Source organism: Gambusia affinis, linkage group LG15 (assembly GCF_019740435.1).
Source record: "Gambusia affinis linkage group LG15, SWU_Gaff_1.0, whole genome shotgun sequence".
Taxonomy (NCBI): Eukaryota; Metazoa; Chordata; class Actinopteri; order Cyprinodontiformes; family Poeciliidae; genus Gambusia; species Gambusia affinis.
Window position 1 is genome coordinate 14,772,702 of NC_057882.1, and position 27,575 is coordinate 14,800,276.

The following is a 27,575-nucleotide window of genomic DNA, read 5'->3' on the forward strand; positions in this document are numbered from 1 at the left end:
AGTGTTGAATCACTCTCTCTTTCATGTGAGAATCTGCGTGTAAAGATGGATTACCCAAATGGATCTAACCCGCTCCCTTTCTTCTGGTGGCGTTATCTGTTTAATTAAACTTGTTTTATGAACTCAGACTATCACTCTTTGTGAGAAATGCGCATGTGCCACCAGAATTCCTCCAAACTTCATGTTCAGCAGGGTGTATAAATTCACACTGTGGTTATCGAGTCATGCTCTTTTTGTTGTCTCGTTAATATAACAAGGAAATACAATGCCTTGAAACCTCCCTTCAGCTTATTCACATTTTATCACCTCAACCCCAGAGCTTGAGTGAATATTACTTGTATTATGTGTGACAGAAAAACACAACATGCAAGCTTTTATTAAATTATTAAATTAAAAATCATTTGTTGCACATTTGAATTCGGTTTTCCTCTTGAATTTTAAAACCAATTCACTCTGGAACTTAGCTAATTTGTCAATGGAGTCAATTTGTAGGTGATTCATTCTCTGTAAATTTAGTTGTTCTATGAAGGCCTCAGAGGTTTGTTCAAGAATATTAGTGAACAAACGGTATCATGAAGGCCAAAGCATACCACAGATATTTATCACAGCTTTCGGGGAGAAAGCTGCGATGAAAGCAGGGTTGGGTTGTAAAACGATATGATCTGTTCACGTCAGAATTCACGCAGAAATTAAAATAGCATCATACAACTTCTGGCATCTGTCACGAAATCCGTGGCATCTGCCACAGAATCTGTGGCACCCACACTGAAGTTGTGGCGTTTGTCACAAACGCCGTGGCCTTTGATTGGAAGTGCCATTGACCTTTTGGAGTGGCCAAACCCAAGGTCAGACATGAATCTAATTGAGAATTTGTCAAAAGAGCTAAAGATTAGGGTGATGGCAATGAGGTCTTCCAGTCTCAAACAGTTACAATAAATGCTGACTATACCAGTGGAGACCTGAAAAAAGCTAAGCAGGAATTACAGGAAGCAGTTGTTTACTGTAATGCCAATAATTATTTTAAAATTAACACATTGTCAATATTTCATCTCTTTAGTGAAATATTAAAGGATGATATTATTTAAAATTGATTTTTTGATTTTTTTTTTTTTACCTTAATGCAATGTCATAATGTTGTTATAAAGAACGTACCTGGAGTGTTACTTTGGTTTCTTTTATGCATGTTTGAATCTCCTGTGACCATCCTGTGTTGGACAGAGCAGGGGCTTCTTAAAGAGACAGAGGCCAATTTCAAGATGTCAAATTGCAAAGTCAAATTTATTTTCTGTTATATATACATATATACTGCATTTTTATTACAGCTGAAGGTAACTTCATTGTTCTAGAAAATGGTAATGCGTGCCTGGAAAATACAAATTACTGCCCCTGGAAATCTCAAAACAATTGAAACTGGGGAAAAAGTACATCTTCAGTGACTCCAAACATACAACCAGAACTATGTTTTCTAAATCTATCCTTTGATCTAGATTTAGTTTTTAAAACCATGTGTTGCTTTCCTTCCACGTCATGAAAACAAGCTACTTTTGGTCTGTTGCATAAGATCCCAATAAGAAGTATTTTGATTTCTGGTTGTAATGTGATTGAAAGTCAACAGTGTGGGCATACTTTTGATGGACTGCTTTTGACAACCAAGGCAGTCCATTATGTGAGAAGATAAACATGATATTCATCTATCTTTTAAAGAGAAAACATCAGTGTTAAAAGCTTGAAAATATGCACAACCTATACCTATATTAATCCTGTGGATTTAAATCTAAATTGTGCTTAAAGACAAAAGGGATTGATAGTCTACTTTTGCCCTTGAGTTAGGCATTGAGATAACCAGGATGAGCATGTAGGAGAGAGAGCTTAATAGAGAGGCAGCGACGAAGAGATAATCTCTTTTGTAGTTTTTATCCCTAAATGTGGTGGCTGTGTCCCCTTATCCCAGCTACTTAGTTTCTGCCCTGCGTAAGTGATGCCGTGCACTTAGGCTGCGAAAAGCAGGTCAATATGACCAGAGAGAGAAGAAGAGAGACAGAGAGAAAGAAAGGGAAAAAAAAACATGTGCATCACATGGATAGCCCTGGGATTATTCCTCACAAAATGTCTTAATTCCTCTGTTCACTAATGATCCAGGGAAAATGCCCTCTAATCTCCATTCCATTAATTAAAAAGAGCATGAGCCCGTGGAAAACCTCACCATCTGCTTCCGTTTCGTTTGTGCAGACAGATTGTGTTTTCGGTTTTTTAAACCAGGAGAAATGGGTTTGTTGGAGCAAATGGATGGAGCACAAAAAAAAGGAAAACAGATAGAGGAAAACAGACCTCCATCTTTCTGAGCATTGAAAGATGGAGGTCAAAAGGCAATGGGATATTCAAGCTTAATTTGTAGTAATTTATGAAAGAGTTTGCAAATTATGTTGATTCTGCTCACAGTCAGGCTGTGTAGCGTAACACATAAAATATTGACAGACAGCAACTTAAAATAATTTATTGTAACTTTACATGATCACTTAAGAAACAGACTACATTGCTATGTGGCTTTAAAAATTGAGTTGCAAAAAGATATTCCTACTTTTTTGTTCCTTTGCCTAACAACCACATACTAACAAACAAACAAACACAAACTGCTTAATTCTGAATATAATGCAAAAAAAAATACACAACATTTTTTTATTTGCTATAGATAAAAACCTCAAAACCGTGTATTTTCACCCCCTTTACTTTGAAACCTCAAAATAAAATCCATCGCAACCGTCCCCAAGCGCATTCAGATTCCACCAGTTTGTTATAGAAAATAAGTCTCACAGCAGGTTAGCGAGAACGTTGTGAAGAAGTTTAAAGCCTGGCAGACGTGCAACAATACACAGTGGTTTAAGTTAAATGCTAGAATGGCCCAAAGTTTAGATTTAAACCCAATAGAGGATCAGTGGCAAGTTATGAAGTGTGATATTTGTTGTCACTCTCCATCCAATCTGACTGAGCTTAAACTGTTTTTATCTCGGTGTGGAAAACGTCTATAGAGATACCCTAAAAGCTGTACAAAGTGTTCATTCACTCAAAGTAACTAGTTTTTTGGGGGTTTTTTGGGAGGAGATATTTCATTGGCTTTATCCCTCCAACCGGTTTCTACATTTTGACTCACCTAATCTCTATGTTTTGGGCTTGCTTAATCTGTACATATATATATTGTTTAATAAATGTATTTACTCATCGAAGTCTGTCTTAAAGACCCCCCAAAAAATTTACATCACCATTGCAATCAGTAGTCAGCTGTAATATATCTATTATTTTCTTACCCTCTGCACCATTGATGCACTAGCTACTTCATTTAACGATCACAAAGAAAATCATGATCAAATAAATTGAAATCTGTGGCTGTGATGCCGCAAAGTGGGAACAGTACGACGTCAAATGATGTGGATATTTTTGCGAGGCACCGTAATTTTCTGCATTGGGTTTATGAAAAACCTACACCCGGAACCTCTGATGAGTTTTGTGGTAAACTTTTAATGTGGTGCATGAATACAGCGGGGTTGGGATGACATGGTGAAGGAATATAAGAAACAACTGAGCGCAGTACTTTTAACCTGCGGTCAAAGCCCAAGGACTCTGACAGGAATTTGATCGGGCTAGTAGACAGCAGAGATTATCCGAGCAGATGTCGTTTCCCACCCCATGTATTGAAACAGTGGGGCCAATAATAATAAACGCGCGCGCGCAGGCACACTCAGGAGAGAGGCTCTCTGCCCCTGCGCATCTCTCCTTTTTCCACTTTCTATCAGACACCAGGGTCGCAGCTCCAGTCTCAACAACTTTTGACGTTATTCCGGGGTGCATCTCTCTCGCTTCCGACAACTACGGGCACCATGAGTGAACGAGTCTCGAAATGGCTCCTGTGCTATTTGGCTCTGTTCACTTTTTGCCTTGACGAAGTGTGGGGACAGATCCGCTACTCTATCCCAGAGGAGCTGGAACACGGGGCTTTCGTGGGCAACATCGCGGAGGACCTGGGCTTGGATCTGGACAAGCTGTCCACACGCAGATTCCGCATAGTGTCCGGCTCCAAGAAGCAGTACGTGGAGGTCAACTTGGAGAACGGCGTCCTGTTTGTCAACGAGAGAATCGACCGAGAAGAACTGTGCGAACAGGGTTTGCCCTGTTCCTTCCACCTGCAAGTTGTGATAGAAAACCCTCTGGAGCTGTACAGGGTGGAGATCGAGATTCTAGACGTGAACGACAACTCCCCGAGCTTCCCCTGGACCGAGATCAACTTGGACATCTCAGAATCTGCTGCGCCCGGATCGCGTTTCCCTTTGGAGAGCGCTCAGGACCTGGACGTGGGATCCAACTCGCTGCGCACCTACTTGCTGAGCGTAAACGAGCACTTCCACCTGGACATCCAGACGCGCAGCGACGGGAGCAAGTTCGCGGAGCTGGTCCTACAAACCCCGCTGGACCGGGAGCAGCAGAGCGCCCATCAGATGGTGCTGACAGCCGTGGACGGAGGGACACCGGAGAGGTCAGGCACCGCGCAAATCTACATCACGGTGTTGGACGCGAACGACAACGCGCCGGTGTTCGACCAGTCGTTTTACAGAGTGAGGCTGGCGGAAAATGCGCCAAAAGGCACGGTGGTGATAAAGCTAAACGCGTCGGACCAGGACGAGGGTCCGAACGCGGACATCGCATACTCCTTCAGCGGCCACGCACCCTTAAAGGTGCGCCAGCTTTTCAGCGTGGACCCACGCACGGGAGAAATAAAAGTGAAAGGCGTGATCGATTACGAGAAGGCGAGGATGCACGAAATTTACGTGCAGGCGAAAGATAAGGGTCCCTCCGCCGTGGCGGTCCACTGCAAAGTCCTTGTCAATGTCCTGGACAAGAACGACAACCTGCCGGAGGTCATCCTGACCTCGGTGTCCACACCTGTGCAGGAGGACGCGCCGCCCGGAACGGTGATAGCCGTCATCAGCGTGATGGATAAAGACTCGGGGGAGAATGGCAACGTGGACTGCGAGATTCCGCACCACGTCCCGTTCCAGCTCCACTCCTCCTTCAAGAACTACTACACCTTAGTGACCTCAGACTTTCTGGACAGAGAGTCTGTGGCAGATTACAACATCACCGTCACTGCCAGAGATATGGGTTCTCCTCCTTTGTTCACAAGGAAAACAATCATCGTCCAGGTGTCCGACGTGAATGACAATGCGCCTGGTTTCAAACAGCCGTCCTACACAGTTTACCTCACCGAGAACAACGCACCGGGAGCGTCCGTCTGCTCCGTGACCGCAAAGGACCCAGACTCGGGTCAGAATTCGTACTTGTCGTATTCTATTCTGGAAGGAGACATACAAGGGATGCCTGTGTCCACGTATGTGTCCATAAACTCGGACAGCGGGAACATTTACGCGCTGCGCTCCTTCGATCACGAGCAGCTGAAACACTTCCAGGTTACAGTGCAGGCTCAGGACGCGGGGTTCCCCCCTCTGAGCAGCAACGTCTCGGTCAGCATATTTATCTTGGACCAAAACGACAACGCGCCCGTGATCGTGTCCCCTGTTACGCAGAACAGCACCGCGCCGAACGAAAACGTGCCCAGATCGGTGGACGCGGGCTACCTGGTGGCTAAGATCAACGCGGCAGACGCAGACGCGGGTCAGAACTCGCGCCTTTTTTATCAAATGCTCCAGGCCACGGATCCCAGCTTGTTCAGCGTGGCTCTGTACACAGGGGAGATCAGGACAATGCGCCAGATAGAGGAGAAAGAGCCCACCAGGCACAGGCTGGTCATTCTGGTGAAGGACAATGGTCAGCCGCCCCTCTCGGCCACGGTTTCCATCATTTTGTCAGTAGTTGACAGCCTGCCAGATTTACAGCCTGATTTGGGTGACCTGTCACAGAGCCCGCATCACAGCTCCAGCTTCACTGTGTACTTAATCATGGCTCTGGGTGCAGTCTCCTTCACATTCCTGCTGGCCATCATCGTCCTCGTCGCAGCGAGGAGACTGATGGGCAGAGTGGACAGCAAGACGTCCGGCGTCTCCTCCATCGGCGGCTGCTGCGGCTCTTGTTCCCACTCACCGCTGGCCTCCTCCAACACCAACACCACCACCACCACAGAGGTTTTCAAAAAGTCCAACCTGAACGTTCGCATGTCCGCTGCAGGTGCGTCAGGATGCGCGGAAGCGAGCGGCGGCGGCGCGCACCCGCAGGTGTACTGCTACAAAATGTGCCTGACCCCGGAGTCATCCAAAAGTGACTTTATGTTCCTCAAACCTTGCAGTCCAGTTCTGTCAGTTCAGCAGAACAACACCAAGAGCACGGACTACCTGACCTCAGGTTGGAGCACGCTGGAGCGCAATGAGCTGTCCAACAACAGAACAGCGACCCCGAGTGAGGTAAAGATCGTGAAAAAAAACAAACAACAAAAAAAAAAAAAAAAAAACATGACAGGGCAGGGCAGTGTAAAAAGTATTAATATTCCACAATTATTTTACAGCCACAAACTTTTCTATATTATAATTGGATTTTGCAGAGCCAAGCAGTGTGAGATTTTCTGGTTTAACTGTTGGTTAAACGCACTATGTGTTGCAGAGAGCTATCACTGCAAAGAACCATGAATGCTACATCCCTTCAGTGAAACACGGTGGTGGCAGCACCATGCCTTGGGAATGCTTTTCTTTTCCAGAGAAATGAAATGGTGGTCGGAGTTGAGAAAAAGTTGACGATTTATATCAATAAATCCTGAAGGAAAGGCAATGAATGTCCGTGAAAGAAAGTTGATTTTGTGTCTGATGAATAATTTATTTGTTGTAGTGCCCATATTTTTTAAAAATGTCTCAGAGTTTTAAAGGGATTGTGAAGCCATGCTCAAAAAGGTTTCTCAGATTCTTTGAATGATACAAGACAAAATGCATTGATCTGTTAAAAAAGTTTCTCCCTGGTACTTCAAGTGTTGCTGCCGTCTCCATGTCACCAGATCCTTGTCCTTCTCTATGCTTGTTGGAAATAGATGAGATTGTGCCTGAAACATTTAGATATACAGTAATTAGATTAAGTCCCACAGCACTACTGATCTACCAATGTTGACATTTAGCTTTAAGGACTTTTCCACATTTTCACCCGTTGCTGCTAAAAACGTCAATCATAGACTCGTTGGACTGCAAAACATAATTCCATTTAAAGTCTCAGTAGAGTTTAGAAAACTGCATTCATGTGTGATATGGAGAGAGAAAGTGACTTTCTTCCAACATCACTTGCTGGCTGACCTGTACATTATTTATAATGATTGATTGTTATAAAGTAACCTCAAGCGGTTACTTCTTGACACAGATATCTTATGGTGAGTTTTGGAGTCCTCTACCTCTATTGCCACTCTGTTCATTGTTTGAAGTGGGTAAACATGGCTCCCCAAAAAGCACTATTTGTCACAGTCCCAGTTGCTATTGCTCAGATTGATTGATCATTATTGCTTTCTTTTCTCTCGATAGTATTTATAAAGTGTCTTTATATTGCAGCTCAATTATTTGAACAAGAACTTGACTTGGACCAAGAACCAGCGAAACTCAGCTTACAAAAGGTGAGTTTATTCAGATGTTCAGTTAAAATCTGGAATAGACACGCAGATTATCAATTAATACTTCTTTTTTTTTTTTTTTTTTTTTAGATATAGCTCAGCTAATATGGAGGGAACTCTTACAAGGCAGACAAAGTGTGACCCTGACGGTTTCGCCTGCACTGTAGCACCACAGTACTGGACTTGGGGAAACCAAATGAACGGTAGGTCCGGTTCTAGTCTACTGTTGCTTATATGAAAGAGGTTATAAGAAGATTAAGCGTGAGGCTTTCCCTGTGTCTGTTCCAGAGGGATTTTGTCAAAGACGTGAAATGATAAACCATAGGGCAGATAATGGCAAATCCCAAAAGTAGGGGGGGATTTTACCTCTTCAGTATGAGAATTACTTAAGTCCCCTCGAGGAGTATTATTTGCTAAAAAGCTGAATTAGGAAGATGCTTTTAAAAACCACAGTGTCCAGATCAAGTAAAGTGTATTTACATATGAGCTCATCTCCTGAATTTTTATATATATATATATTTCAACAGACTGCAAGAGATCTCTTCAAGAGGAAGCGCCTCCTAATTACTCGTGGACTCCGAAGCACGCTCAGCTTCATTCGGAGGGAGCGGATTATCAGCACAACGTTTACATTCCCGGAACGCCGTCCGGCTACAGCACGCTGAAGCTGACGCCCAGAGGAGACCTGGATGTCTACAACACCTTCTCCACCTTTGGCAAGAAAAAGAAATTCATCTCCAACTACGAGCAAACTTTTGACGCCGACGACGGCGTCATAAGCAACTCTATTTTCAAATGAGATGCTGGACACTTCGAAACTGTTTTACGTTAGCAATGTTTTTGTAAACAAGATAGAAGTTTTCGTAGAGACTATGCTGTTGCCCTAAACTGCACACAAGAATTTCAGTTTTCAGTGGATCGATGACAGATTTGTGCTGAAGTTTATAACTAACGTCTCACAAGGCAATCAGTCATTCTTAATGCATATTGACAGGAAACAAGTTGAAACAAAGTGAAATGTATTACTTTTAGCACAGCAGCCTTCCCCTTCATTTCCACCCTTGATACAAATGTTTGAAAAGCTCTGAAATGAATGGATTTTTCATTTGAGCAGCATAATCTTCTACTGAAAAATATAAGAAATGTCCACGCTGAAAAAAATAATTCTACATAAAGAGGTCATTGTTTATTACAAAACCAAAGAGAGCACAGATTCTGGCGAGATAAATGTAACTGAAGGAGGCTATGTACTCAGACTTTTTATTTATTTATTTATTTAGGTTAATCAGTGTCTAGGAGTTATGTACTTTCTGACTCATGACTTCCTGTTTACCAAGTACATGAATTATGTGAACGATACCTGTTTTCACAACGATAGCAATAGAGGCAGGGAACCAGGAACAGTTATCCAATAGATAACAGCAAGAATGTTTTGTTTTTATTATTTTAGTATATTTTAAAGATTTTTTTACATATGTATTTGAGGGGTTGGCGTAGAATGGGATTTTGGGGTGCAGTATAGAATATGCTTTTGTTAAACAGTTTGAGAAACTTTAGAAACCTTGTATTTCCTGTATTAAAGTAAATAAATTCAGCATAGTCCTTTGTACATAAACATTCTTCTTTAATCTATTGAAAAACATATAAATATATCTATATTTTTCAATTCAATTTATGGCAGCTCTTTTGAAAATGATCGTTTTCGGAGATTTTAAGGCAGAAAATGACAAAGCAAACCTAGAAATAATTTTTCAAATTGCTTACAACCTTTTCATCTGCTAATTCAATTTCCTTTTTTTTTCATCCGATCCAAACAACCCATTTCTGCGAGTGCTGATATTCACAGGTATATTTTGGATAAAAAATCTGCAGTCATTTTCCTGTCAGTTTGATTAAAGGCAGTCATTACACAAGCTGCGCTGTCACCGCTTGAAATGACTTCCAGGTTTTCCACAGCTCACTAGATATGAGCTGTAAAAACCCTTTAGGTCCAGTGAATAATGTATAGGCTATCAGTATGAATTATTAATAAATCCTTCTTTGAAAATCGCTCTTGGTTTTTGTTTCTTACTGCAACTATGATGATATAATTATTGACAACTTAATTTTTTATTTTTTTCAAATGGCCAAGGATGCTTCACGAAAATGTAAAATAAACAAAATCCATGTGTTGGTTGGGTCAGTCTCAGACAGAGTGTTGGTGGAGCCGGGGGCAGTTTGTCCGATGCAAGCAGGAGGTAAATTCACAGTTTGCTTGCCGGGCACGTATTGAGCTGAGGCTGCTAATTCACTCAGTGTGGTCCAGTCCCCGCTGGCTTTGTTGATGGGTAGCAGTTGGCGGTCTTTGGTTTGGGTTCGTCCACCATGGCTCTGCAGGGATTTCCAGGGTGATTTCAGCTGCTGGATCTGTGAGGAGTCCTTTACGTGGCCTTGGTCGGGGTTGAGGGCGGCGGGGGGTGCATTCTGGATGAACTTGGATGTTGTGGTGACTGCCTTGTTTGGATCCTGGAGCCAGTCTGCTATAGGTGTGAAATGTGCCCTGACACCATCTGCCTGTGGTTTTCTCTTCACAACTTCAGACTTTCGAAGGCCACTCCCAGACCTTTTGGAGATACCCTTCCACCTGTCTGTTTGTGAGCACCTCTACACTTGAATGTCAGACGTCGTTCGCCATTTAATTTGTGTGTGTGTTAGCCACATGTGTTTCTAGAGACAGGCATTAACACACAGTCATATATATGTATGTAGACCCAGGAAAACAGCTTTGGATACAGCAGAGGTGGTCATGTGTTTGGGTTAATACATATGTGTTAGTGTTTGTTTGGTTGTGTGTCTGAGACGGTGGCAAACCGACCTTCTGTCTCCAATCAATACCTGGAACTAAATTACTACCACCACCACTAAGACCTCTAACAAAAGCAACATTATTAAGTTTAGTTTGTAAAACAGATTGAGCAAAAATGTAGTAACCTAACAACACAACCACCTGACCCAGGCTTCCTCTAATTTTAGCCAGTGTCACACAAACACAAAAGTTTATTTGCAGAGCAGACTGAGTAAAAAGAGACGAACTGAATAGGCAAGATAAGAACCATATTAACTCAATGGGAACTTATAGTTACTACACACCTTTGTACGATTAGTGATATAAAAGCTGCACTTAAATCAGTTTTATCAGATGCTAATTGAAATTGAATCCTGTTTGTCAGTAAGGGACAAATATGTCTGTAATCCAGGGGTCTCAAACTCCAGTCCTCGAGGGCCGCAGTCCTGCAGTTTTTTAGATGTGCCACAAGTACAAAACATTGGAATGAAATGGCTTAATTACCTCCACCTTGTGTAGACCAGTTCTCCAGAGCCTTAATTATTCTATTCAGGTGTGGTGCAGCAGAGGCACATCTAACAGTTGCAGGACTGCAGCCCTCGAGGACTGGAGTTTGAGACCCCTGCTGTAATCCATCCAAAGGTTCAATCAATTATAATCAAATATTGGTAGAAAATCACTGGACGTCAAACCAGCTACAGCTGATAACTCTCAATGCGTCAACTTGAACACCCTGGGCTAGTGGGACTGAGGTGAGACTAGTGTGCCACTAGTAAGACATTACTTTCTACAAGTTAAATAGTGACTGACTGATCAAAGTATCAGTGAGAAGTTATGCTGTTTCTTTATATTGTCATATTGCCATATAAAGAAACAGAATACTACCAGAGTAGAACAGTTCTATCTAGGGACTGTACACAAGAATTTCCCATAACGGTTTTTTTTTCACCCGATACAAAATGACTGCAAGGCAAAAAGCTTGTAGAGAAAACACTTATTAAAGCTTATTTTACATTTTAATGCTGCAGAAAAGCTTTCCCCTGATTATCATTATTTATTTTAAACAAGCGAGCTCCTAAAATGATCCTCTGTTTTCCTTTTTATGTTTTTGCAACACAGAAAAAAGAGAATGCAGCTCTAACTTACATAAATTGTATCCATCGATCACGTTTAGTTAAGATTATCCAACAAAATTTGTTCACGTTTCTTTTAGTTGACAATTGAATAAATGTAATAAACGAACTTGGATAAGTGTGTCTGGTTGCCCTGGTTGACCCACCAATTTGTTTCTCTAAGCTGATGGGGGAGAAAACCTGAGAAAGTACATAAAGAGAAAAGTGTCATTGCAGGATGTAGAACGAAAAAAAATTACATATAATTGAACATACTGGTGAATAAGAAGGGTTTTATGGACAAATGCCAGAAAAGTGGACTAGGAGAGTACTACAAAATCTTCTGCACACCAATTTGAGAAAGGCAAAGCCTTCAAGTTCAAGAGGACTTGAATGCTTTGAATCTGAGATGGGGCATAAAGGTGAAGCAGTTCAGAGACACACAAAGGACGGACACAGAGCAGCTGAGGAGAAATTTAATGATGAGAACTGGCATTTCCTAGTTGATCCAAGACCTCACTGAAAGCTGATTTCTTACAAAATGCTCTTTCACTGTGTTCACTGTGACGGACTGGCAGCCTGTCCAGGATGTACCCCACCACTCGCCCGAAACGTCCACTGGAGATAGGCACCAGCAACCTCCCAACCCTGCCAGGGACAAGGGTGTACAGAAAATGGATGGATGGAGGCTCTTTCTCCAGTCTGACTGAGTTTGAGCTGTTTTGCAAAGAAGAATAGCCACACATTTCAGTCTCTGAATGGATAGAGCTGGTTTAAATTTAAAAAAATAACTTGTAGCTGTATTTTTGTAAAAATGTCTCCCTGGAAAGCATCACAAAAAAGGACTCTGTGTCAAGAAAACCTTAAGGCATACGTTTAACATACCATTCAGCTTGCAAGGAGATCTTTTCATGCTCAAAAGGCTGAGAAAATCTGATAAAAAAGAAATTTTTGTCATCTACGCAACCTTTGGAAAAGTAATCGGATTAGTATTTCCCTAGAAGCTGACTTTGATTCTGAGCAAAGCTGAGCTCCAGAGTCTTATTTATTCAGAACAATCCATTCAGTTTCTGCCAATTCCCAGTTTGATAAAGTATGTAATAACATACTCAGATGTAATGAAGCGCCGTGCGTGAATCTTACTAATCTTCTCTGCTAATAAAAGACAAGAGCGCCAGCCCAGGGACAAGACAAGACTACGATGGTGGTAGGGCGAAGGGAAAATGTGAGCTTTTTGAGACTCAAGGCAGAAAATGTCTTTTAACCTTTCTTCCTGACATTCTGGTCAGTAAACCTCAGATTTTAAACTGCAGCGACAGAGATTATCCTTAAGATCCGCTGCCTCTAACTGAGCCGCTACAAACCACTGGGTTAATCTTGAGCTTGCTTGAGCCTGACCGCCTCAGTGAACAGCTTCACGTTCAAAACGCAGCACTGCCAGGGGCCAGTCTCTGAATTTATATCAAACCCTTGGAAAATAATGTCAGATGGATAAAAAATCTTCCATCTGTCCAAAATGACATTTGGGGAGTTGAAGGATTTTGAAGGAGTAATTCTGACAGTCCCACAGCTACATCCTGCCAATTATTCCAATTGGAATGATACATTTTAAAATGTGTTTTAAAATGTATCACACGCAAGAGAAAAGAGTCAATCTGTACAATAGAAAGACTTATAAGCTAGTTTTGTTTTGTAGCAATCATTTTAGAAACTATTATTTGCCTAACATATTTTCTATTAATTTGCAAGACTCTATTCTCCTCCGGGACATGTGAGTTTCTTTTTAATATCCACTAGAGGGCAGAATTTCCCCACATAATCTCACTATCAAGTCTTCCAGCGCCTGAGATGGTGATTTTATTTATTTATTTATTTTTAATTTTTATTGCATCTTGTGTATAGTTTGGCTATATCATTCTTCGGAAACAGAGGACGTGAAAATATATTTTAAAAAGAAATCTGTATTTAGGAAATCAGGGTGTTGAAACAAACTAAAGTGATTAGTTGACAGAATTTTTCTTACATGTTTTACCACTTTGATAACATAGCTCTTAAAGAGCCAAAAGCGTGTTTGTATTTATGCCAGGTACTTGGAAAATATACTTTTATTCTAAAAGAGGTAATGTTAATACATGGTCAGTTCTGCTCTTAGTTTACTGGAAGTTCACATGCATTTTTGCAGCATTTATGCATTATGTGTAAATAACTGCCATTAACTTTGACTTCTTTTGTTTATTTTCTTCCTTTCTGTGTTCTTGACCATCTTATGGTTTTTCATCCTATAGACAGTACTACAGCCTCAGGTTTTTTTCGTCTAAGCTGCTTTCCTCTCACCGGTAAAAATCATTAATGGACCAATTGCTGCTATAACTCTACGCTTCTGTCCTTTTTTGTTCCTTGGTTTCATTTGTTGGTGCTTCCTCTTCTCCCGGCCCCTCGTTGGTCACAACAGATGGCAGCTCATTCTGCTGGAGTTTCTTTGCTGTTGAAGGAGCTTTGTTGCTCCTCACTGACACTGCTTTCTGAAAAGTTAAAATATCAAGGACATTAGCTGGACTCTCTAAGACTGATAATTTGTATATATATATAACCAATTGGCATTATATGAGCTTTGATTGTACTACATTATCTTTTGGATAAAACAAGACTGTATTATTGGATCTAAATATGCATATATGAATCTGAATATGTCTATAATCCATTGAAGTTTGACAGATTTTAATAGAATTTAGACATAGATTATAGATAAATAATAATAATAATCATCATCATTATTATTATTATTATTATTATTAATAATAATAATAGTAGTGGTTGTAGTAAAACGTATGAAGAGATAGATGTATTTCTTTGCAATGTCACTAGGTGGCAGAAAGGCTTCGTAATAGTTGCAACAATATTTCATAGACTTTCAGCTGCATCTTGCAATTCGCAACCAGATCTTTTTCAACATAAATAAACGCAGATTTTGTGCATTACATTTTCAAGATGCTGTTGCCATTTATTCTCTGAAATGTTCAAGTTATCAGATTGTATTATAATAGGACATAATCATTTTATAGAAGAAGAAAAAAAATTATTGAAACATGAGCAGTATGTTTTAATTTAAATTCACTATTAATTTTCTTTTGGATTTGTAAGAGAAGAGAAGTAGTAAGAAGAAAAGTAGGCTAAGAGATCTCCATAATCAAAATACCATAATCTAAGGAAATGTAAGAGGACACGAGAAGTAACGTTATTGACATTTATCAGTCTTGAAATGATTGCAAAACCATTTCCAAGGCATTGGTATCTCATGCAGCGGATGACAGTGAAAGCAACAATCCACATAAATAGAAGTGTGAAACTTCTAAGAAGTGGCTGACCCCCAAAAATGACTCCAAGAGAGAGCAAGGGACTCATCCAGAAGGTCACAAAGAGCATCTAAAACTGGACAGATAGCTTCCCAAATCTCTCCAATTGTACTTTGTAAACTGCAGCAGTGCTGATAGTGCAATATGTCTTAATGTGAACAATAGAGACCAGGCTGCTGTCAGCGACAAACTGTTTGATGACAAGACAGTCATATTGCTTTCTTTGTTATCTTGTGTCATTCTGTCAAAGCAGAGAGGCTGTTCATACTGTGAAAGATTTGTGGGTATTTACAAAAAGCTGATGCAGATACAGGCAGCATCTTGTTCAAATTGCATTGAGAAATCCTCAATAACATTATTCATGGAAATGTAATCACTCTCAACCTTCATAAATGGAAAACAAGCAAGAAATGATCAGAGGAACTTTGTTATGATGAATTTGTCACGAGAAGCTTTAATAAAGAACTGTCCTGATGTTTCTTGCTATAAAATTTGAGGAACTTGTCTTGAGACTGAGAAAAGCAAAAGCAACTCAACTGGATTAGCAATAAACAGATTAAATTTAATAAGAGAAAGGGCGACGGGGATAAGGGGGAAGATGTAGCTGGGCGTGGGAAAATTGATGAATATAAAGAATACATGAACAATATTTGTGACGTTTAGAATGAGCAGCCATATGAGAAGAGCTAATAAGATTAATGTGGGTTCAAGAGGAAGAACCAACAGTACCATGCAAATGTTTTGTTTCTCCTTTTAGCTTTATTATTGTTAATTCGCAAACATCAAGATATTTAATTAGGATTTAAGGAAAATAGAAGAAAAACACATACATGGTTTTAATTTTTTTGCAAATAAAAATCTAAAAATTGTGGTAGCATTAATACAACTCCAACCATTTTTGCCTTTCTTCTTTGGAAATTATCCTACATTTGAAGGAAATGGTCTGTGAAAATCAAGTTCTTCACACAGATTGAATTAAGTCTGATTTTTAATTTCACTGTTCTGATACAAAAATCCAGTTTGATCTAAACAATTATTTTGTAGTTCCCGCTGCATTTTTCTGTTGTTGTCCTGCATAAAGCTTAACTTCAGTCTATTGTAGGCATTTCTGTCCAGTGTTTTATTACAGCTGAACTCAATTTACTAATTTCTTTACAAAAAATGTAACTAATAGTGATGAATTCTGATTCAGGGTGAAGTCAGTTGGGTATATATTCAGATGCCAGGCATATCAGATTATATTGTAAAAGAAAAAGAAACATGATGTGGCGGCGCAAATAAAAAGTATATATATGTTTACTAAATAATGAATGAAAGAGTAATAATAAAGTTCAAATTTCAGTCGAGCTTTTTCAGGGAACTTAAACATAAGAGTGTGCATTTTGTGTGTTCCTGGAAGATCTTTAAATATTTGCAGTTTTTTTTTTTTTTCTGGTTAAGTAGTTTAAATAAATTGAAACAAAATCGTTTGAAAACATACTATTGAAACATAAATTCGTTTTTTTATTTTTTGTTTTTCTTATCTAAAGGTATTTTTGCTTCAGTGCACCTATTTTGATTGGCACCATTTCAAAGCCGTTAATAAAGAAGAAGAAAAAAAAGCCCCGCTACCTCCTGGGTCTGTTACGCCCCTGCGTTTGCTGTCAGCGCGCACACCGCTCCTCCAGCGGCTCCACACCTCAGATGGCCTGCTGCAGCGGCTGCTACAACTCGCGGAGGCTAGAATGTCACCGGTGATCCTTTGCACGAAGACAACACGGTCGTAAGAACAGATTTGTGACATTTATCTTTTGTGTTAACGCTCGCAATGGCGCTTAATTGTGCAACTATACGGACTCGCTCGGTGGTGTCTGCTCTCACGTTTTTTGTCGCGCTGTGGGGATTTGCGCTCTCCATCACCCGCTACTCCATACCGGAGGAGATGGAAGAGGGTTCCTTTGTTGCCAATCTGGCCTCAGATCTGGGTCTGGACGTTCGCAGTTTGCTGGAGCGCAATGCGAAGCTCGATGTCATTCACAGCAAAAATTACCTCGACATTAATAAAGACACCGGGGAGCTGGTCATCCGCGAGAAGATGGACCGGGAGAGCATATGCATGACTAAAACAACCTCATGCTTCCTGAAAATGGATGTCATACTCTCCAATCCCGTTCGCATTTTCAACATCGAGCTGGAGATCTTGGACATCAACGACAACGCGCCCGTTTTTCGTAGGAAGACAATGCACTTGGACGTTTCTGAGGCAACCCCTCCCGGTGAGAGATTCTCCCTGACCAACGCCGTGGATGCGGATGTGGGGGCGAATTCAGTCAAGACCTACTATCTCAGCGAAAGCAAATACTTCAGCATTGACATCCAGACGGGCAGCGACGGCTCCAAATACGTTGATCTAGTGCTCAACGGTAAACTGGACAGAGAGGAGCATGCGATTCATAATTTGATTTTAACTGCGGTGGATGGAGGTGTGCCTCCCCGCTCTGGTACAGCCAGCATAATTATTAACGTGCTGGACATCAATGATAAAGCCCCCACGTTCAGTCAGCCCGTTTTTGCCGTCAATGTTTCGGAGAACTCTCCAGTGGGGACGGTGGTGATGACATTAAACGCGACTGATTTAGATGAAGGCACAAACGCACAATTAATATACTCGTATACCCTGTACACCTCAGAGAAGACACAGGAGCTCTTCTCCCTAGATCCACAATCAGGCGAGATCAAAGTGAAGGGGGTGATCGATTATGAAGAGAGTCAGAGTTTTGAGATGTACATTCAGGCTCAGGACAGAGGGGCAAACCCACTGTCAGGACACTGCAAAGTGATGGTTTACGTCACAGATCTAAATGACAACTATCCAGAGGTGACCATCAAATCCCTGAAGAGATCTGTGGCCGAAGATGTCTCGGTAGGGACACTGATTGCTGTGGTGAGCGTGAGTGATAGAGATTCTGGAGACAATGGTGCCATAGATCTCCACCTGAACCAGCGGGAAGCCTTACCCTTTCGTCTGAGCAAGTCCTCAGAAGGTTACTTTGAATTGCTGGTGTCGAAACCGCTGGACCGAGAAGTCAAAGGCAAATACGACATCAAACTAATAGTGACAGACAGAGGTTTCCCAACCTTATCTGAGAATGAAACCATTACCTTGGACATCCTTGATATCAACGACAATGCCCCCATGTTCTCTCAGTCCTTCTACACAATCCATGTTATGGAGAACAATTCACCTGGAGCTTTATTGACATCCCTAAGTGCACATGACCCAGATTTGAATGAGAACCAGTACTTGGTTTATTTCATAATGGAGAAAGAGATAGTTAACATGTCTATGTCCATGCTTTTCTCCATCAATCCTGAGAATGGGGATCTTTATGGCCTTAAGACCTTTGACTATGAGAGAGAGAAGGAGTTCCTGTTCCACATTGAGGCCAGGGACTCTGGTGTCCCTCCTCTGAGCAGCAATGTGACAGTTCACATTGTTATCCTGGACCAAAATGACAACACTCCCCTCATTGTATCACCATGGCGAGCACACGGCTCAGTTGTTGAGGAGGTCATACCGAGGTCCACGGAGAAAGGGCACTTGGTGGCCAAAGTGGTTGCCGTTGATGCAGACTCTGAGCAGAATGCCAGAGTCACCTACCAACTACTGCAGATCAGTGACTCAACTCTCTTCAGCCTGGATCAGTACAACGGTGAGATCAGAACGACAAGGATGTTCAGCTACAGAGACCCAAGGCAGCAGAGGCTGGTAGTTGTTGCTAAAGACAATGGACAACCTGCTTTGTCTGCCACTGTTACCATCAAGATATCAACAGTGGAGCACGCCATGACCTTCTTAGAGACAACAGAGTTACCATTAGAATACGAAGTCTTCACCAACCTAAACCTGTACCTCGTAATTGGTTTAGGAGCTGTGTCCTTTCTGTTGTTGATAACCATCTTGGTTATTATTGTCCTCAAATGTCAAAAGCCAAAGCCAAAGGCCATCAAGATGCCCCCAGCCAACAGAAATAGTCTGATCAGCCAGAGAAGCTCCACCATCGCAGATTCCACACTGATCTCCAGCGATGCCTACTGGTATAGCTTGTTCCTTGCAGAAACCAGGAAGGGCAAGGTGGTGGTGAGACAACCAATCATTCCCAAAGGAGCAGGATATTTTGTATCCAGCATACCCAGGAGCATAGGCCCAAGTGAAACCACAGACTCCAGAGCATCCACACTGGAGGTATGTTGAATTGATAGATAACCTAATATTTCACAGGATATACTGTTATATAAAAATTGTTATTGCATGTATTTCGTTTCTTGTAATGAGAATACAGTATAGACCAAATGTTTGGACACAATGGTTGTGTCCAAACGTTTGGTCTATACTGTATGTTTTTTCTTCCTTAGTAATTGGAGGCTTGTTAGTAGCCTACTTCTCAAACACAGGGTCACAGTAATATATATTTTCCCTGTACAAACAGCTCACTGAGTTATGATCATTTAGTTTCACTATTCAAGTTGTGCCACACACAATTTTTATTTTAAGTAGTAGTATTGCGTATTTCAGCTTTTGAAGTACTGTTTTAACTGTTTTATGTTAAGTTTTAAAATTACTTGAGAATATTAATAGCTGTGGTATCAAATGATACTGTGAAATGTCTGAGCTGGTGATTGTAGTGGGAAATGTTTATACTACTGCAACCTTACCCACATTTACAAATTAGAAATATTTTTTGAGTGCTTAATATCCACATCGAGGTTTCCCATGAAGCTTCAAAAATAAGTATTTTTCAGGGTAATATATGTATGGTATGGGATCCCATCCATCCATCCATCCATCCATGCATCCATCCGTCCATGCATCCATCCATCCATGCATCCATCCGTCCATGCATCCATCCGTCCGTCCGTCCGACAAAAATATGCAGTAATGCTGAAATTATACCTCAAATGCGTTTTATTGTATTTCCTTTAGAGGTATTGCGTTTAATCAACTACGTACATCTGACAACTAACTTATTGAAGAAGATTTGCGTAATTCCTCTGAGATTCCATTAGTTTTTAAATTACACTACAAAGGTTTTGATGTACAGTACAGCAAGTGATGCAAATAGTCAAAGCCGGCTCCACCCTTACACTTTAATGCATGTACCATATTGAGCAATGTTAAACAGTTTTCTGTTCAAAACACAGTTTCTAACAGAGTCTTGCTGATTTTGAATAGCTGTGCGTCAGTAGATCAAACTATCTGCATTTTTAGCCATAATTAGGCCAAGATTCTCCCCCCCCCACCAACCCGCCTCCACCTCCCAAATCTGCAAGTGTTTGATGTCTTATGTGGTATGTAGGTCATGTATTGCAGATACATAACACACAATCGCAGCGAGAGTAGTAGGCGTATGAGGGGGAGCACTACAAAGAAGCCCAGAGTTGGAGGAGGTTCTCTGAGGACAAGAGATAGAGCTGAACTAAATGAGATCTGTTATAAATTTCAAGCAGCACTTTGGTGCACAGCAGACTGTCATCAGTGTGTATGTGCCGAGAATGAACCAGATGTTGTTTATTTTTCCTACAGCTGGTGCTACAAAGCAAGCTAAACCAAGCGGTGCTCTGAAAGAATCAACAATATAAATATGCATGCACAGGTGCAGATGGAGGGCGAAATGCAGTTGTGCATGATGTATCTGTATTGTGCATTTGCGTGTCACACATTCCACTGAACTTGTTTCTTCTTTCTGTTCTTAAGTACTCAAAATGAAAGGAAGTCCATTCTACAACTGGAGGTATGCTGGTTGCTAACTACAATCTGTAGAGCCACTATTATGTTATAGGCATTCACTGTCCTTTTCTATTTCATATTCATTCTTGGTAAGACTAAAAAAGCAAGAAAGAGAATTGAACTGCCACAGTGTCCAGTGCAAATCTTCTGTGTTATCCTTTTCCGTCAACATATTTTCCTGATTAAGTAGAACAGAATCCAATATTTCTGCTTACGCTTGGTCAAAATGTCCCCTTACAAATACAACAATCTGCTCCAATCTAATTCTAACGTGAGCACTGAGATGGGAATTGGCTTGTCTATCAAGTGAGAAAACCAGCTTATACTGAGAACTGAGATTAGACTAAAATTGGCTGCTGGTCAGATTCATGTTGTGCATATCTCTCTGTGATGGCGCTGACTGAAAAAGAGATTAAGGACTGAATTGTCTCAGCCAATTGTCAGGAAATAAGGTCATCTATTCATTTAAACGCTTGTTAAAACATGTTTATAATGTGTCAGAATTGTAAATTTGAGACAATTTCAATCTGAAGTTGTTTCTAATAGGGTTGGGTGTTATCTACACCTTGATGACTTTACATTTCTCCAAACATTTAGCATGAAAGGCTTATGATGTTCACCATGAAATTTTGTGCATTTTAATGCAATTCTGATATTGTTATTTAATACAATTGAAGGTACTGCCAAAAATATATTGCAGTACCTTTTTTCATATATGATGTAATTCAGCTAAAAAAAAATAAAAACAATTAAAAAAACTATAATGACCCAAAGGTTTATGTTGTGCTTTTATAAAAATAAATGTTTCTCTTAAGAAAAATTCCCATTAAAAAACAATTAATAAATAGGTTTCTTCAGGACACCAGTTACATCAAGAAGTTAGGTTTTTAGAATCTGCACGCAGCAAGTTCATTTAATTACATTTTTGAATTAGTAATATTTATGATCTCATTATTTTCACGGATCATTAATTGGACTGTATCGTCAAAATAATTCAGTTGCCGCTCAAACCTATCCATCCTGCTCTGCTTGAAAGAACTGCGCCTTTGTTGTTCTTTTTGCAAAAGAAATACTCCCATGAAATTCCGAAAAATTACACAATACTTTTGCATGCAATATTTGTCAAGGGGGTTGTGACAAGAAGGGATCGACAAGACTGAGGTCAAAATGACATGCAACTGTAAAAATGAGAATTAATTTTCGTCCGTTGGGTGCAGAGCCTTAAGACGGTTTAAGCTGTGTCTATTAAGGCATATGAAGGTATATTTGGTATTTGAAGTAATAAAATAGGCATTTATAAGTGGGGAATCTCAACAGGATTTTGCTGCTCGTGGGCGTCTGTGTACTTCTTTTAATAATTAAAATTCAAGAGAGAAACAGATTGGAACTAATAGCCTTTCATGCCTTAATGTAACCATGCATTTGCAGATTTAGTCATAGTATTTCAAACAATGCTGTTGCTATTTTCAGAGTTGAGGTATATAGTATATCACTCAATCCTAGCTTGCAGTCTTGACTCCAGAATTAAACACCGTGATGGCTGCTTGTGCATGCTTAAATAGCATTATCTGTGTACTAATTTATTTCTATTAGTGACCTTGAGAATTTTTTGATAAACTAAACTGTAAAGCAAAATAACCAGTAAGTCATTAAAATAAAGAAGCAAAAGTCATTGATCTCCCTCTGTAATTCTGAATGACCCGTAAGTCCAGCGAAATGACATTGATGGTGGCAGTAACCAGTCACAATCCACTGTTGCATGAGTGAGGACTTTCTAAAACTTTATATTGAGACTGTCTGGTTTCTAATACCATGTTTTTGTTTGTTGTTTTATTTCTTTTTTCAGCAGCAGCCCAGAAGAGAGCAACGATGATGTAATCGTCTCTTCCTGGGAGTCTGTGGCTGAAACCTTCCAGGGGCTTGCAAAGAAGATAAACAGTTTTCTACTGTCAGTCCCTCTGCTCCAGCTCCTGTTTTCCCCTGTTTCCTTTTATCCCACACACCAACAATCAATCAGTATTCACCTTATCCTTCTACCAGTGTGTGTGTGTGTGTGTGTTTTTTTTTTGTTTGTTTGTTTGTTTTTGCATTTAGATGTGAATACTTTCTCGTAACGAGCATTTGGACAAACCATTTTACAGCAGGTTTCTTGAACATTACTAAAGACTCCCAGTGGATACATTTGCCTTTTTTGTTCAGGTTTTACCATGGGTTGTAGTTTTAGAAGCCATCAGTTGTCTAAAGTATACCTAAGTTGCCATAAAGTTGTTGTTTTTTTAATGCTGGAGTTTGAAACACGCCTAATCATAAATATACACACGAATCAGGGTGAATAAGCTTCTTCCATCTGATGAATCCATTATTGTAGCTGGTTATAACATTCAGGCCTGAAACTAGGTGTCTTTTTTGTCCTATTTTGTATGGAGAATCTTTCTGTTTGATAAGACTCAAACTTTTATCTAGTAATCTTCAGTGATTCAGTTTAAGTCTTTTTTTTTCTATACAATGTTGTGGTTAACAAATTTTGAATGTCTTAAAAAAAATTGACAAAACAGAATGAAAGAAAGCAGGTAAACGTAAAAAGAACAAACCAATAGCTTTCCCTTATTATTATTTGATTGTAGTTCAAATATGAGTCGTTACGAGGGTGGACAAGATAAAACGCTCACCAACAATAGATGCGCAATTGGTGAAAGACGTGCATTTCTGGAGAGTAGTTTACATCCACTCATCACCGTACCTGATGTTAATTATGGAATTTTATTAATATATTTGAACAGTTTTTTTTTTTTTTTTTGGGGGGGGGGGGGGGGGGTTCTGGGGGGGTCCTAATTGAGAGATGATTTGACAAAAGGTTTGACTGTGGATGTTGTTTTTATAATTTGACTCAAATATACTCATACACACCCACTAATGTTTTGGGTAAATATCCACCAGTAAGATGCAGAGAAAACAGACTTTCTGTAGTGATGAACAAGGTCCCGGAAGTGCCATAAACAGTTCTGGGCGCTCTTCTTGGCATAAATTGTACATCTTGCTTAAAAAGGCTGACTTTTTTTGCCGTGGACCTATTGATGTTAGTCTGCCAATCTTAGTTTTGATCTGTGCTATGGATTGTTGTTGGAAGGACAAAATTGTGTGCAATGATAACCAAACCATCAAAATCACTGGCAGCGAAACAGACCCTAAGCATGGTGCTACCACCACTATGCTTGACAATTTTCCCTGTGTTGTTGGGCTTCAAAAGCTTAAATTTACTCCCAACATTCTAATTTTTTACATAATAAATTAGTCTCCTTCTAAAGATTGTAAAATTTCAGTCGAGCTTGAAGGTGTTAATTTCGGAGTATAATGGCGCTCTCAGAACAATTTTGAATGTTGGCGGATCTTTGGTTCTAATGTCTTTTTATCTGAGAGCTTCGGTTTGTATAATATGGTTAAAATTTGGAAGCAGATTAGAGTTCCGGTGGGTAAATTATCCCAAAAACACAATATAACTACATTGGTAAGACTTTATTTAAGCTTCCCGATTGACCTTTTGAAACCCCAAAATGAAACAGATTGAAAATTTGTAGGCAATACTTAAGAAACTTGGTTTGTACCAAGAATATTAGTGTTGGTGTATGTATATAATTGAGCTATTTATAATTTTTGTTATAATTATTTTATCCATTTTGGAGTATATCATGCGTATTTTCCCAAATAGTTCACAAAAAAACAAAATATTTTATTGAAACAAATAAATATACACCTATTTTTATAAAGATATTCTGTCCAACCATCTACTGCTGCCACCGACTGTTTCAGAGGGGAACTGCTGCTCCTCCCCTGCTGCGTGGATTAGCAGAAGTCCCAAATAAATTTTGGCTCCTAATTAATGTGCTAAAAATTTGTTGAATTTAAAAAAATTATTTATACTATTCCAACTTAAAAAAAATACCTGTTCAAATGCATCACTATAAACCAAAAATGTATGTCAGCCAGGTTTGTGATGATTAGATGTAAACTTTTAACAGTAACTGTACATTGCAATGCAAACTCTCAAGTTTCTAAGCAAAATCAAAAACTGTTATACATTTATGAACAATCAGTTCGTCTCTTCTTGTTGAAGTGAGAGAAGTTTGTCGGTGACAATTACAAAGTTTTGCCAGAGGGAAGAGCTTCATAAATGCGTTATTCGCAAACAGTAAAGCGACTCGACTGGAAATCAAATGTTTCTTTTAGAAGCTATTTCCCCAAATTCTTCCCCAAAAAAACGTAAAAGAAATGATTTTAGGAATTACACAACTGGTAGAAAAAAAGAAGGATGATGTATGAGGTCATGATCTAAAGTAAAATATAAATAACCATAAATATGTTTAATAGCCAGAGTAAAACTATTAAAAAAAAAAGTAATAATCTTGGCCAGTGTATGATCGGAGGTAGTGGCAAGATGTTCTTTGATAAATATTAATGTTTTTTATATATATTTTATGTAGTAACTTTTATTGCTGCTTTTGTGAGCTTCTTAAAGGACATTTTGTTGCATATTTATAGTGTAGTGCCGTCATTTTAGTTGTGTACATGAATAAAAAATGGAATAAGAAAACATTTTATGACCTCAAAGGTACTGCTGCTGCACCGCCTTCAAGTCCAGGACTTCAATTTCTCTGTAACAGGAAGCTTATTAAGAGAGCTAATTAGGCTGCTAAATGATTAAATGTACTGGCGTCAGTTTAGGGAGGCTGGATTAGGAGAGGAAAGAGAACATTGTGTTCATTATAGTGACAGTATTCCTGTAGCGACTCTGCTGACACTGCATAAAATGTATTAAGCGGATGACGGCGGTTTGAATTTGGGATATGCGCGGAATCTAAATGTGATCCCATGCAGCACTCCTGCGGAAATGCAGCGAAGGGGGAATATTTCTGGATGTATCCGGCTTCACGCTCTGAGTCAGTGAAATGTTATCCCCGCCAACTCCGTTTTTTTTTTTTCTTTTTCGTGCTGCTCACCTTTGAAAGCATCTAGCTGGCTGCTTGTCAGCCTGAACATGTCGCATAATGAGGGTCAAGTGCATGTTAGATGTGCAATCAGTGGCAGAACTGATTGATTCCAACAGTGTTAATGCAGTTTTCGGGTTGCACATACGATGAGCTCCTTGCGTGCCTTCTGCCTTGTACAAGATGACTGTTGACAAATGAAACAATAGCATTTCGTGCACACTAAAAACTGCTGGGTTTTTTGAAAAAACTGGTCCTCCATAGATTATGGGCTTGATTTAACACATTAACCCCATAACTCAATAGGTTTGAGTTATAGGTTTGATTTCATATACTGGGCTTTTATCCAGAGTTTTGTTAATACTACCAATGTTTTTTCCTGATGGCATGTACACAAAAAAATTGAAAAAATAAAATCTGTAAACGTATTTCAAAGTTCAAACAGAATCTCATAAAAAATTAAAGCAGATTCTATGAATATGGCAAATTATTTTGGTCAAAGTATCAAATTTCAACACAGCTAGAAGCATAAAAAAAAAGCTATAACAATAATTATAGATTCAGTAGTGAGGAAACAGGATCAACCTGGTATTTTGGTCACAACTCCAAAATATAGCAAATTATAAAAATTAATATAAGTTAAGCAATCATTATTTGAACACATTGCAAAAAAAGAAAAAGAAAAATTCAAACATAAATACATACAGCTCTGAGGCCTATCTAAATAAACTTTATGGCCAGTTCTTTGATTAAAATTGCAGAGTTAGCACTAGTCAGTGGGCAAAGCATTTTTTATTGTGAACTGGTCATTAATACAACACATTGACATCGTCATACATTCTCTTTTTATAGTCTTAAATTGTCTGATTTATTTCTGTAGAGGAGATTCAGTGAATTCTGATTCTCAAAATGTTCGGCCGTAAAAACATGACGAGTCTCTTCCTGGTGTCTGCTGAAACCCAACTGAGTCGCAAATTTTAACCTGATGTCAATATGACCCAACTTCTGTCCCAGCAGAATAAACCCATAAGAGAAGAAAATAACCCAGCAGTTTTTTTTTCTTTTCATGTGTGTAGTGTAATCGATTCGTTTTTCCCAGGTTACAGTATCTTGAGCTGCTTGTTGGCTAGGCACTTTTAGACTCAGAACAGGGGTTCTGTTACGAACCAATAGACGCGTTAATTGTAAATTAAACTGCTTTATACTTTGTGTTTTTATACAACATACCTTTTTGATATCTTCTGTATTCACTGTGATTGAATGGCACAGGGGATGCTTGTGCTCAGTGTAGTAGGCTGTAAGTGAGTTAATTGTCTTTTTTTTGGTTTTCTTTTTCCTAGCAGCTACTTTGCCGTTCATACTGTACAGTAAGCTTCAAGAGTTGTACCAAACGCTCTCCAGTTTCATCCCGCTTCGCCAATCAAAGACAGTATGAGTGAGAATGGGCTTTCTTTACTTTCATGTCTTGTTAATTGACCGGTTTTGATGTTGCTTATTGAGTTTTAATGTAACGCCTGATTATGCTAGTTTGAATAAAGATTTTTAATCCATCTCTCAGTTGTGTCTGTGACAAAACTGTATTGCAGAAGTCATCAAAAGCGGCTTCTTAAACGCGCCCCCACTTCTCTCCCTTGCTATTTCTCTGGAATTCCCTCACACATGAAGTTTGACCCACTTTCTCTTTATAAAGCTCTGTACTAATTCTTAGAAATTAAAAACTATATAAAGGAGATGGAATTTCAGAAGCAGACAAATAGCTTTTTCATAATAAAAGGACTCTTCCAGTCTGTTTGTTGTAAGCCACGCAGGGTATTCAGTCTGCAGTGCTGCAGGCTCTCATGTCTGATAGACAGAGTTTATATCACAGACTGATGCCTTGAGTAGATTATTTATGCCATCTACCTTAAGCAGTAATAATATTTGTCTAAGTATCAATAATATTAAGATATAAACAG

The 27,575-nt window shown here is 39.7% G+C and overlaps 2 protein-coding genes across 5 annotated transcripts; both read left to right on the forward strand.

Moving 5' to 3' along the window:
- The first annotated feature begins 3,795 nt into the window (after window positions 1–3,795).
- LOC122844310 (protocadherin beta-15-like) lies at window positions 3,796–9,570 on the forward strand. Its single transcript, XM_044139608.1, has 4 exons — window positions 3,796–6,404; window positions 7,524–7,585; window positions 7,673–7,785; window positions 8,110–9,570. The coding sequence occupies exons 1-4, from the start codon at window positions 3,873–3,875 to the stop codon at window positions 8,379–8,381; spliced, it is 2,979 nt and encodes a 992-aa protein (XP_043995543.1). The 5' UTR covers window positions 3,796–3,872; the 3' UTR covers window positions 8,382–9,570.
- Window positions 9,571–16,526: 6,956 nt separating this feature from the next.
- On the forward strand, window positions 16,527–27,173 carry LOC122844311 (protocadherin alpha-C2-like). Of its 4 annotated transcripts, none has more exons than XM_044139611.1 (3): window positions 16,527–19,096; window positions 20,606–20,642; window positions 22,485–27,173. In XM_044139611.1, the coding sequence occupies exons 1-2, from the start codon at window positions 16,679–16,681 to the stop codon at window positions 20,615–20,617; spliced, it is 2,430 nt and encodes an 809-aa protein (XP_043995546.1). In that variant the 5' UTR covers window positions 16,527–16,678; the 3' UTR covers window positions 20,618–20,642; window positions 22,485–27,173. The 4 variants fall into 4 exon arrangements, with proteins under 4 accessions (XP_043995546.1, XP_043995547.1, XP_043995544.1 ...); XM_044139612.1 differs by having other exon boundaries at window positions 22,488–27,173; XM_044139609.1 differs by lacking the exon at window positions 20,606–20,642.
- The last annotated feature ends 402 nt before the right edge of the window (window positions 27,174–27,575 follow it).